This window comes from Oryza brachyantha, chromosome 2 (assembly GCF_000231095.2).
Source record: "Oryza brachyantha chromosome 2, ObraRS2, whole genome shotgun sequence".
Classification (NCBI taxonomy): domain Eukaryota; kingdom Viridiplantae; phylum Streptophyta; class Magnoliopsida; order Poales; family Poaceae; genus Oryza; species Oryza brachyantha.
Window position 1 is genome coordinate 25,839,720 of NC_023164.2, and position 11,815 is coordinate 25,851,534.

General features: G+C 43.3%; 3 protein-coding genes across 5 annotated transcripts; 2 read left to right on the top strand and 1 right to left on the bottom strand.

Moving 5' to 3' along the window:
* Positions 1–642: 642 nt before the first annotated feature.
* LOC102722835 (probable CCR4-associated factor 1 homolog 7) lies at positions 643–2,301 on the top strand. Its single transcript, XM_006647983.2, has 2 exons — positions 643–741; positions 949–2,301. The coding sequence occupies exons 1-2, from the start codon at positions 643–645 to the stop codon at positions 2,059–2,061; spliced, it is 1,212 nt and encodes a 403-aa protein (XP_006648046.2). The 3' UTR covers positions 2,062–2,301.
* Positions 2,302–3,175: 874 nt separating this feature from the next.
* On the bottom strand, positions 3,176–6,274 carry LOC102699286 (pentatricopeptide repeat-containing protein At5g27460). Of its 2 annotated transcripts, none has more exons than XM_006647984.3 (2): positions 5,953–6,274; positions 3,176–5,475 (listed from the first exon to the last, which is right to left on the bottom strand). In XM_006647984.3, exons 1-2 carry the CDS (start codon positions 6,232–6,234, stop codon positions 4,285–4,287), a joined length of 1,473 nt encoding a protein of 490 aa, XP_006648047.2. In that variant the 5' UTR covers positions 6,235–6,274; the 3' UTR covers positions 3,176–4,284. The 2 variants fall into 2 exon arrangements, 1 of the variants encoding a protein (XP_006648047.2); XR_001549524.1 differs by lacking the exon at positions 3,176–5,475 and adding an exon at positions 5,645–5,869 and having other exon boundaries at positions 5,953–6,041.
* A 1,751-nt stretch (positions 6,275–8,025) lies between these two features.
* LOC102699568 lies at positions 8,026–11,048 on the top strand. Of its 2 annotated transcripts, XM_006647985.3 has the most exons (4): positions 8,026–8,210; positions 8,316–8,895; positions 8,984–10,542; positions 10,616–11,048. In XM_006647985.3, exons 1-3 carry the CDS (start codon positions 8,170–8,172, stop codon positions 9,341–9,343), a joined length of 981 nt encoding a protein of 326 aa, XP_006648048.1. In that variant the 5' UTR covers positions 8,026–8,169; the 3' UTR covers positions 9,344–10,542; positions 10,616–11,048. The 2 variants fall into 2 exon arrangements, 1 of the variants encoding a protein (XP_006648048.1); XR_005811180.1 differs by lacking the exon at positions 8,316–8,895.
* Positions 11,049–11,815: the final 767 nt, after the last annotated feature.

Below are 11,815 nucleotides of genomic sequence, written 5' to 3' on the forward strand. Positions count from 1 at the left end.
TTTTTTTTAACAAAAGTGAGAGATAATCCGCGTCCCTATGTATTTTTTGGTAAAATTTGCTACTCTAGATTGCCAAATAATAAATGCAAAGTTATTATTTTCTTGCCCCTAATGTTTAGATCCATTTTATTAAAAATTGCTTCAAAATGGCAAAAATTTTACCATTTTAAAGTATCTAAACGTAATATAAAGGCTGGCGCTGCCCACGTCATCAGCATTTGCCTCCGCCGTTCGATCAGGAACTGTTGGATGGATGTTCTCCGATTTGTTGCAGCTGATCGATATGCGCTGGCGTCCGTCGGCTCTTTTTTTTCTTTTTCTTTTTTTTGCTGCTGCCTCTCTGCGCTCGTGCGACGCTCTCGGAGTCTCCGTTCCTTCTCTCTCTTGTCGCACCACATTTTGTCGCATTTTCCCCCTTTCTCGCCGCCGGCTACCACGCGCCGCTCGCCGCCGGTCCAGCTGCGTGCGCGCCTGGGGCGCCGACGCTCGCCCAACCAGATTTCCTCGCGGGTGGTGGGAGAGGCGGCCGCGAGCGAGCGAGCGGTCGCAGCGGTGGCCCGCCGCTGCCACTACTGGACGCCTCGCTTCTCTTGCCGTGCAATGTAAGGTGAGTTCACCATCTGATACAGGGTTTAGAGCCCGATGGCGTTCCTGGCCACGTGCTTCGATTCGTCCTTCTCCATGAACACCGTCGCTTCCGCGACGTCCCCTGTTCGCAGCATCGGCTTTTTCAGCGTTCTTGTGCTTCGTATCGTCTTCTCCTTTTACTCGGATCCGATTTTTCACTGCTTGCTGTTCTCGTTGTATCAAAACCGGCCCATTTCCCTCATCCTGCTTGCTGCACATGAACCAAATAATTTATTAAACAATGGAGAATTAGGGGGGAGAGAGTGATTCGTGGCCGTCCATTGCCGTGGATGGTGCATCGGGGCCGTCGATTTGTGATAGAGGCGCTGCCGCATCAGCGCGACCCTGACCACCACGGCACCACCCACCTCTACCTTCTCTTTCGAATCCCCCCATTCCTCTCAAAATCTAGAGCCTTCTTCTCTCCTCTCCCTTCCCTGGTTCCCCTTCGTCTCGCCCAGATCCTCAAATCAAATCCGCCGCGTCGGCGGCGTCGAGATCCTGAGACAGATCGATTGCGGGAGGGATTCCGGCGTGCCAATGTCGAATCCCACGGCGGCGGTCATCCCCAGGCCCAGCGGCGGAGGAGGGAGCGAGGAGGAGGTGGAAGAAGAGGAGGAGGAGGAGGAGCTGGTGGAGATCCGGGAGGTGTGGGCGGACAACCTGGAGAAGGAGTTCGCGCTGATCCGCGACGTGGTGGACAAGTTCCCCTTCGTCGCGATGGACACGGAGTTCCCGGGCATCGTGTGCCGCCCTGTCGGCGCCTTCCGCTCCTCGGCCGACTACAACTACGCCACCCTCAAGGCCAACGTCGACATGCTCCACCTCATCCAGCTCGGCCTCACCTTCTCTGGCCCGCGCGGCGAGCTCCCTGTTATGGGTGACGGCCGCCGCCGATGTGTCTGGCAGTTTAACTTCCGCGAGTTCGACGATGCTCATGACATCTTCGCCTCCGACTCCATCGAGCTCCTCCGCCGCAGTGGCATCGATTTCCGACGCAACGCGGAGCGTGGGGTCGACGCCCGTCGCTTTGCTGAGCTCCTCATGTCCTCCGGTGTTGTGCTCAACGACTCCGTCTACTGGGTTACCTTCCATGCGGGCTACGACTTTGGTTACCTGCTCAAGATACTCACTTGCAGCAGTCTTCCAGACACGCAGGCTAGCTTCTTTAAGCTCATGAAGATATATTTCCCCACCGTTTATGACATCAAACACCTCATGAAGTTCTGCAATAGCCTGCACGGTGGGCTGAACAAGCTTGCAGAGCTACTTGACGTGGAGCGTGTCGGAGAGTCTCATCAGGCCGGTTCCGATAGTTTTGTCACTTCCTGCGCGTTCTGGAAGCTCAAGGATTCGTTCTTCGGTGGCTCTACCGAGAAATATGCTGGAGTATTGTATGGGCTCAATGCAGATAATGGTGTCAGTGTACATTGATGGAATGGTACTCCTCTTGGAATTTTAGGTTTGTGAATGGATTGATTTAGGACAGAAAATGTGACAAATGATCAAAGATGTTATGTAGGTCAAGTTTGTCTTGCTCCATTTGTGTTTTAATGTGATCCTAGAGTTCTTCAGTTATTCATGTTGTAGTTTAAGTTGTTCTTTCTGCTTTCATTTCTCCTACCTGGATTAGTTAAATAAGAAGAAAAGATCACCTTGAGAGATTAGTACATGTTAAAAATAATATATTTTGTTGTTATTTTCTCATTGATATGTATAGCCTCATTTGTGGGGAAGTTGGTTGTGTCCAAAGTAGGGTGTGGTTACATCAAAGTGCCCAAGCATGTAAACTTGATAACATCACAGTACAATACATTTATACATGATATCTGTTCATATGGTATTCCAGAAGTTGATCTTTTAATTTCCCAGAATAATAAATTACTCTGATACACATACTTCTGGAGAAATGAGAATAAGACATCTCTCTATTTCGGTTTTGTGCTCAATCAGAGCCAATGCTGCTTGGTGTCCACATTAGAAGCCTGAAAACATTATCTTTATGGTATCCAGCCAAAGTTTTCTACTATGTGTTCACCAATTCCATTATCTAGTTCCATCCTATTGCCTAGTGAGTAGTTCTGGCCAATAAATTGCAGTAAAACCCTACAAATCTGTTGTTCCATGAGTTCTGTTCTGCTAACAAAAATGTTGATCCTTATCTAGTTATGTGTTTCCTGACAAAACAATTGAGGCCCAATGATGGACTGGACAGATATTGAATACAAGCACTTTACTTTTTGCCATGATATATTATGCATTACAGTAATGAATATGCATGTATTGCGATGATGATGTTGATGCTATTTCACTTGCCTTTCTGCAACGATTGGATTGGACTGCTACTTCTCGAAATTTATATTCAAGATACAACATGAATCCATCTGTATTTCTTTGTGGATAACTTGTACGGCAGAGCTTCATCGTTTCATGTATACTTATAAGCAAAACAACTTATTAGTGATTAAAAAAATAATGTGGATAAAACTTTTATATGTGTTTCCTTATAGATTGAAAAAGCAAATGCTAAAAATAAACTACGATGAACTCCCACACTCACACAAAATGAACTCTAAAATTAAGTTTAAAATTCAAAAATTCGTATGCTTATAAGTAGATGAGCTTTGACCACAGGTTATATCATTCCCTGCTAATTTAAATACCTTCAGGATTATTTCATTGCTGGTCTGCTGGCTGTACGTCACTACCCATTTTTGCTTTGTCACTAACATCCTTTAGCCATTTCCTCAAATGTTGCATGTTGAAATCTAGGGACATTCAATTAAGTTACTAACAGGTTCATTTACATGTGATGTTGGTGCCCAGTTTAAAGAAGAATTTAGCAAATCTTATTTTATGAGGACTCAACTTGGAAAGTACCTTTAGTCTCTTATGATTGCCATCGTCCAATTTATTTAAATTTGTGTATAGGATCCTTCATAAGTTTGGATGAGAGCTGTTCTGAATAAAGGAAGGCGTTAAGTAAGAGATCTAACAAAGTATAGATTGTTGAAAATGGAGAGGTTTAGGTGCCGAAACCTCAATATGTATTGAAATTGTATAATGTTCCCTATTTTGCAGGTAAACCTGACAATACTATTTTCCTAGCGTATCGTTTTTTTAACTGGATGCATTTCTGGTGTTAAAACGTGTACTCGTCATGTCAAATTTTGTGCATAGGTTCAATTTGAAGACTGAAGAATGAAGAGCCCTGTGCATGCATGAACTTTCTTCTGCCATAGTTTTGATGGCATCAGACGGCAGCAGCAGCATGTCTCAATTCCACCAAAATCTCCAGGGATGGGGTCAAACCAGCTGCATTTCACACGCTTCCTCCCATGTATCATGCCAATGGACAAAGACAAGAGTCGTTCTATCCTCCCTGGCTTCCCGCCAAGAATTTTTTTTCCCTCAGAACACCGTAATTGGATCAAATCAGTTGCCTACTTAAGTAATGCAGCACAGCGCACTGTTCTCACTCTAATCTGTAGGTTCTGAGGGTAATTCTGCGTCTTTTTTGGCTGCAATGGACAAAGACAGGTCAGGGGAATTGTGTTTGCCATGTGTGCCTCATAAGGAGTTACGGTTCATTACTCATATCCTGTGATAAAATCATGCTGGCCCTTGTGATTAACTGGTCCATTTCTTCGTCCATGGCTATTTGATCTCTTGTGCTGTCATCTGAGGAATATTTTGCGGTACAAAATCAGCATTAATATAGATCCGAAGCAAGGACTTGTACAACGGTAAGCTTGTCAAGTTAAACTCTTGAAGAGCCTTTATGAATGTATCGGCACCATCCACCCTGCCTTGCTCCTCAAAATATTTTGCAATGGCCTCCAACAGCTCAAGTGGAGGCCTCAAATGGCAACTCTTCCACAAAGATAAACTTTTCTTCAAGGCATTGACAGCTTTATCCATCTGCTTACTCTGAACAAATCCTTCCATCAGTATTTCCCATGTTTTGTAATTTGGATTTGCACCTTTCTCAAGCATGTGGAGATGGAGCCCCTCAGCCTTCTCGATCCACCCATTCCTCACATAAGCACCAAGGAGAACATTTGAAACCCGCACATCATGTTTCCTGCATTCTGCTTCCCAGCTTCCAAAGATCCACTCGGCCTGACCAACATCACCAACTTTTATCAAAGATAACATAGCAGTCATGTAATCTTTAGCAGGTATTCTCCCTGGAACACTTTTACTAGCCTCCCACAGCCTCATAACCCCATCTATGTCGTTCAGGGCTGCATAACATGTCATTATGAAAGTGTACCCTAAGCGCTTTGTTGACGATAACTTTGTTTCAGCCGTTCTAAGGCATGCAAGAGCTTTACTGTTCAGTCCATACTTCCTGAAGATGTTAGCTAATGTGCAGTATGTGCTCCAACCAACCTCAACCATATCATCATTCAGCATTTCCTTGAATACTGATTGTACTGAGGCTGCACCAGAGACCTCAGCACATGCATTCATCCAAATGTTGTAGGACACAACATTTCTTGGGATGTTATTCCGCTTCATCAGATCAATTACTCTCAGGACCTTCCCATACTGGCATGTTGCAATATATAGTTTCATCATTTCATTGAAAGAATAAGGTTCGACAGGCAGTCCACAGCTCTGCAGCTCAGCCATGAAGCTTTCAGCTTTCTGAACATTTCTTTCTGTAACATAGCAATGGAGCAGCGGGAATGATGCAGCCTTCTTGGAAGCAGCAGTAGTTAGTTTTTTGTAGTATTCCTCAGCCTGAGAAGTACCATGAACTCTCGCAATCAAATCCAGTCTAGCTGTATGATCTGAGGGTGAGAATTTAAAATCATCGCATGAGTCCATCCATGATGAAATCTGCAGCATAATAAAAAAGCCAGTTTAGACTGTGCCTTCTGTAATTTGTATATCCACTTGCATGATGGATTGGGAGAACAATAAGCATCCAACTGTGCAAATGCAGTATCTGATTATCTCAAGTTCAGTGTGACGATCAATTATCACAAAGAGTGTAAATTAGTCAGCATCTTATCCGCAACAGAACACTAGAAATGGTGTGAAACACTATTCACTTCGCAATAGAGCATCACAACGAGTTCGAATTAAGTACATGTTTCTTTCCAGGTAATCCCAACTCCCAATCAAAAATCTATTGAAAATCGTTGTCACATCAAAGGTGGAAAAGGTTAGTACAATGATCTGTAGCATCGAACGAGGAATAGCATGATCGTTCGTCTTGTCATCAGATTTCCTGCTCGAATCGCGCGTCAGGTGAAGTGAAAGACTTAAAAAAAAAATAAATCAACGAATTGACAAGCTAGTGCGGCCGCTCACCTCGAGGGCGTGCTCGTAGCGGCGCGCGCGGCGTAGCCGGTCGACGGCACGTCGGAGCTCCGGCCGCGAGACGCGGCCGCGCTCCTGTGCCCATCTCTCGACGGCGGCGGTCGGCCCGCTCTTTCTTGCGATCCGGAGGAGCCGCCGCGACAGGAGGTCGCTGTCGTCGTCCTGGCGAGCGGTCGCCGGGGGAGAGGGGATGGAGGCGAAGGGTCTAGGGTTTGGGCGGGAGGCGCCGACGAGTAGGCCGACCATGCGCGAGCGGCGCACGGCGGCGGCCATGGCCCACGGTCTTACTTGCTTTGTTGCTTAGTGCAAGAGAAAATGCTATTATGCCATCATCGTTTTGGTTTCCTTAGAACAACACCCCTATATTTGAATTTGCCAAAATACAACCCTTAAACTGGATCAACACGCTAAAATCTATTTTCTTATCCTAAAAAGCTTCCCAATAATGCTACCCATATATTTGATTTTGATAAAATACAATAGCAATACAGAAATATTATTATGCCTATTCTTTTCATCCACCATCGACGTGATGACCAGAGGCAAAACCAGAAAAAACTTAAGCCTAGGGCTAGGGTACCATGTACTTAATCATTTTCGAAATTTATATGGTAGGTTCATTTAATTTCAACGAGAATTTGAAACTAGGTCTGACGCTTAAACCCTATATGCCCTAGGCTTGGTTTTGCCACTAATAGTGACGACAAAACGATAGTTGTAGCAACGAGATTAGTGGAGAGGTAGGAGATGGAAGACAAGAACATGGAGAGGAAGAAGAGGGGGTTGGCATCTTTTTCTTCCTCGTATAGACGACAATGCTAGGAAGGTAGCAACGACATTAGATGATCGCCTCAACGATGGTCCCTTCCTTAACCACTGTCACACCATTGCCCCGTAAATGCATATATCTATTGTTTCGTCGGTTTCTCTATCGTGTCAACACCAGCCCTAGCATGCATCAATGATTGGACGGAAGAAGTGGTGGGAAGGAGGAGCCTCAAGGTAATTTCGTTCAAGATGGTATTTTGGCGTGTTGTTTCTGTTTGAGAATGACAATTTAGTGAATAAAATTTCGGGATGGCATTGTAGCGAAACATTTCTCCAATGATAAGCGCACTGACAATTTTGTTTGATGGCTTAAATAAGTTAGCATTCTCTCTCTCAATTCCATTTAAGAAAATAAAAGTTATAGAATTTTGGAAATCATATAGATTTCTAACATTCACATATTTGCTCCAAGATTTGTGCTTCTTCTTCTTCTCTTGCGGACTCCGGTAAAATATGAGCACCAACTCCATGAAAGACTTAGGGCATTCCTAACCCATAACACTAGATATAGTTTCTATAAACTTCTCGTCATCAAGAAACTAGCACTAGACACTACTCTTCCAATGCAAACACCACTATTCCACACTTAAATTTAATGCTACTTATCTTACATGATATTTTGGATGTTGTGTAGAAACCATATCTCATACAAGACATGGTTTTATTCTCTTTTCTCATTTATTCACTTGCCATATCATTTTTTATCCTATGTGACAACTTATTTAATACTATGGACATTATCCTAGTCATTGGGTTGTGAATGCCCTTATGGATTATGTTGTTAGGTTTGAGGCAAATCAAGAAGGGGTCCAAGGCAGGGAAGTAAATGTTCCCTGGCCTAGAGAAGACCTCACTAGTGCCGTCAAGGCTGAGCGGTAGATATTTACAGACAAAATATAATTTATGAATAAAACTTTTATATCGTATTCTTAGCGTTCTAAAAGTCAAAGACTAGAAAATAAACATTGAAAAAAAACCAAAAATCATCTTTAAATTTAGGGTTAATTAGATACGTACCATTACAATTTTACCGGATTAAAAAAATACCATTACAATTCAACAATCGCAAGAATGCCATTCCAAATTGCTTGAAACTTGCAAAACACCACCGCATACGTCGATCGGCCGTTTGTTGACTAGATTTGACAAAAAAATTTGTTGATGACGAATCTGCCCCTACGTGCGTGGCTGGCTAAACTTGGTCGGGTCGAACCGAGGGAGCAAGGCCAACCAGACCGCTCGCACCTCCCCTTTCACTAAGCCCTAACCCTAGCTGCGACGGCAGAGGCGGCGGCGAAGGCGACGAGGGAGAGGGCTACGACGACGAGGGCGACGGCAGTGAGGGCGACGACCACGACGGCGGCGGAGGCGGCAGCGACGATGGTGCGACCAACTGAAACCATAGATGTGCCCGAATCAAGGTATGGATTTGCAATCCTTCGATTAAACGTGCTCTGAGTTGCTTGTGTAGGTTTAATTTGCGTTTGTTTTCATTTGTGGATGACTTGATTTTATTCCCATGACAGTACACGATTGTTCTCGTTAGAGTTAAAGCTTGAAGGTTTTAGCACGATAGAGTCAGGGCAGGGAGCATCTGCATCTAAAGTAGCAGTTTCAAGTGAACCTGCAACCCAAGAAGTAGATGATTCATTGCTTAATGTGTTTGACATGGATGAGGAATATGTGGGTGTTGATGATGAGGGACTATACATGGAACCTATTCACATCATTGCACCTGGAGATGGTGTACACACCTCTTCTGAACCATTTGCTCAAAATGATCAACCTTGTGGTGAGGATGGTGGTGACACATCTTCTGCACCATTTGCTCAAAATGCTCAAACTTGTGTTGACGATGAGGTCACTGATGCTGACCCTGGAGAGTACAATGTCATACATAACCCTGACATGCCAATGATTGAGGAGGGTGCTGTTTTTCCTGATATGATAACATTCAGAAAAGCTATAAGACACTTTGCTGTTGTTAAAGGATTTGAGTTCTCTAATGTACAAACAGATAAAACGAGGTTCATTGCTCGTTGCAAGCATGGGGAGTGTAAATGGAGAATTCATGCATCAAGGTTGGATGATGATAAAACTATTCATGTATGGTTGTCAATGTGTGCATTTATAGCTACCATTTATTTGTGCTTGAAGGTTGACACTTACATTCATAATTTAATTGTGCCTACAGATAAAGAAGCTACCATTTGCACATGAATGCCCTACAACCAAGCTTATGGAAGGGAAGATGGCAACTCAAGACTGGATTGCAGACAGACTTAAGGACTGGCTGAAAAAGAATCCTGACAAGGGAGCAAAGGCAGCCAAAGAAAAGCTTGAAGAGCAATATGAGATCAAGTTGAAATACTCAAAAGCTTGGTCTGGGAAGAGGCTTGCAGAGAACCAGATCCATGGCACATATGAAGATAGTTTTCAGTTGTTATTCAATTGGAAGGCAGAGATTGAGAAGAGATCACCAGGTACAATTGTTACAATTGATTTGCAGAAGTTAGGGAAAAAATGTGTTTCAAAAGGATGTTTGTTGCTTTGAAACCATGTGTAGATGGATTTGTGAATGGATGTAGGCCATACATAGGAGTAGATGCCACTAGACTAACTGGTAAATACACTGGTCAGTTGGCCTCAGCCACATCTATTGATGGATACAATTGGTTGTTCTATGTTGCATTTGCAATTTTTGACTCAGAGACAGATGACAATTGGTTGTGGTTCATGCAACAGTTGCATGCAGCTGTAGGTGCTCCTGATGGCTTAGTTATATCAACCGATGCATGCAAAGGTCTAGAGAAAGCTGTGGGAGCTGTTTTTGACAAAGCTGAACATAGGGAGTGCATGAGACACTTGTATGCTAATTTCATGAAAAAGTATAGGGGCCCTATATTCACAATGCACTTGTATCTTGCTGCTAGGAGCTTCACAGAGGATGGGTTTAGAGCTCATATGCAGGAAATTTTTAATTTCTGCCCTCAAGCCATTGAGTACCTAGAACAGCACCACACAAGGATATGGTATAGTTGTGGCTTTAAGGAAATATGCAAGTGTGATTATTTGACCAACAATGCTTCTGAAAGTTTTAATAATCAGATTAAAGCTCTGAAGGGTCTACATCTTCATGAACTAGTAGATTCTCTGAGAGAGTTATTCATGGAGAAGATGTTTTTGAGGAAGCAAATTGGTGATAAGTTTACTGATGGGATCCTTCCAAATGTGATTAAAGAGCTAAATGCAGCAACCACTAACCTGAAAGTTGTAAAGGTTGCTAGGAGTGATGATGACATGGCTGAGATCTCATTGGTTGAGAGTGATAACGACACCAGGAGACACAGTCAACCTAACCAATCAAACATGTTCTTGTAGAAAGTGGCAAGTTACAGGAAAACCATGCAGCCATGCCTTGGCATGGATTTGTTCCAACAGAGGAGTTGAAATTAAGGATTTTGTTTCTGATTACTGCTCTATTAGCAAGTTCAAAGCAGCTTATGCAGGGAGAATAACAACTATGCCAGATAGGTCAGAATGGCATGTGGTTGATTTAGGCTTCAAAGTTTGGCCGCCTAGACTGAAGAGGGGTGCAGGGAGACCAAGAGTTACAAGGATAAGGGGAGTACTTGAGCTAGGGGCTAAAAGAGTGAGATGCAGGAGATGCCAAGGTTTTGGTCACTTTGCTAAGACTTGCAAAGAGGCTGAAGCACCAGATGCAGCTGATGAAGTGCCTACTCCACATAAGAGGTTGTGTTTCTTGCTAACTTGTACCGTTTTAATATTACACAAGTACTTACATTTGTATTTCACTCTTTTATAGGAAGAGACCTCAGAATGAACCTTCTTCAAGCATGCCTGCTAAGAAGAAGAAGACCCCAAAGAAGAAGAAAGATGCTCAGGCTGCCTCAAAGGGACCAGCTAGGGTGGTCAGGAGCTTGTCCCAGTATCTGTCCACCTAAAATGATAGCTTGTTGTATATTTTGAAGACTCCTTGTAATGTCAGGAGCTTGTCCGAGTATATTTTGTAGACTCTCTGTAGTAGTATGTTGCCATGGATATGCTATTTTGCGCCTGTATGACATTTCAAGGGCTGCTTTTGCCTTTTGCCTGGATATGTTGGCTGGTACTGTGCCGACTGAACTCATGTCTACTGAATCTGGCAAAATATTTGCACAATTCGATGGAAAGATAGCTTATTGTGACGGTTTGCTTGCAAATTTTGTTGGGAGGAATTATATTTGCATGATTTGTTAGCTTCTATTCCAAGAAGCACACTTGTTTGCTGGGAATATAATTCTGCTATATGTTGGAAACAATTATATTTGCAATAGCACCTGACATTTGTTTGGAATAAAATTCTGCTATTTTTTAGAACAAATGTCAGGTGCAGAATTTAAAAAATACCAGACTGCCCTTCATTCATCACCATTGGACTGCCCTTAATTCATCCATTCTGTACACAAAAATATGAGAACATCATCTGATATAAGATGATATATATTCATGGGTTAAATATATTCATTACATACATGCCAACCCAACATCATTGCAAAATACAGGACCACCATTACAGGATCACCGTTACATACTTACTAACCTAGCAATCTTGCAAAATACAGCACCACCATTACACACACCAACCAACACAATCTATTACGCTGCACTTCTCTGTTGCCAACTTCATTTTTATCTCTTCATACTCCTCTTGCCACTGCATAAGCTCAGCATGTACAGCTTGCATTTCACCTTTGGTTGCTTCAACCATCCCTTGCAGCTTGTAAATCTCCTCATCCTTCTCTGCAATTTGCCGTCGCAATGAGTCATCCACTGAACTCTCACAGTACTCAATCATCTCCTCGGTCAAGTAAATTCTCCCATATCCATATCTTGCAAGAAGGGGGCTGGAAATTTAAACTTGAGAACCATAATCAACCAAATCACCAGTATTCAAATCAAATTTGCAACGAAAAATTTGAGCAAAGAACTCACATTGCGCCAGCACTGAAGCCACCTTCGGCCG

Excerpts from the sequence above, each read along its gene's own strand:
- LOC102699568 (XM_006647985.3), top strand. The coding sequence starts at position 8,170 with ATGGTGCGACCAACTGAAACCATAGATGTGCCCGAATCAAG. Across the intron at positions 8,211-8,315 it reads ATAGATGTGCCCGAATCAAG|TACACGATTGTTCTCGTTAG; the intron begins GTATGGATTTGC and ends TTCCCATGACAG. Across the intron at positions 8,896-8,983 it reads ATGATGATAAAACTATTCAT|ATAAAGAAGCTACCATTTGC; the intron begins GTATGGTTGTCA and ends TTGTGCCTACAG.
- LOC102722835 (XM_006647983.2), top strand. The coding sequence starts at position 643 with ATGGCGTTCCTGGCCACGTGCTTCGATTCGTCCTTCTCCATGAACACC. Across the intron at positions 742-948 it reads TCGGCTTTTTCAGCGTTCTT|AGGCGCTGCCGCATCAGCGC; the intron begins GTGCTTCGTATC and ends GATTTGTGATAG.
- LOC102699286 (XM_006647984.3), bottom strand. The coding sequence starts at position 6,234 with ATGGCCGCCGCCGTGCGCCGCTCGCGCATGGTCGGCCTACTCGTCGGC. Across the intron at positions 5,476-5,952 it reads GCTACGAGCACGCCCTCGAG|ATTTCATCATGGATGGACTC; the intron begins GTGAGCGGCCGC and ends ATTATGCTGCAG.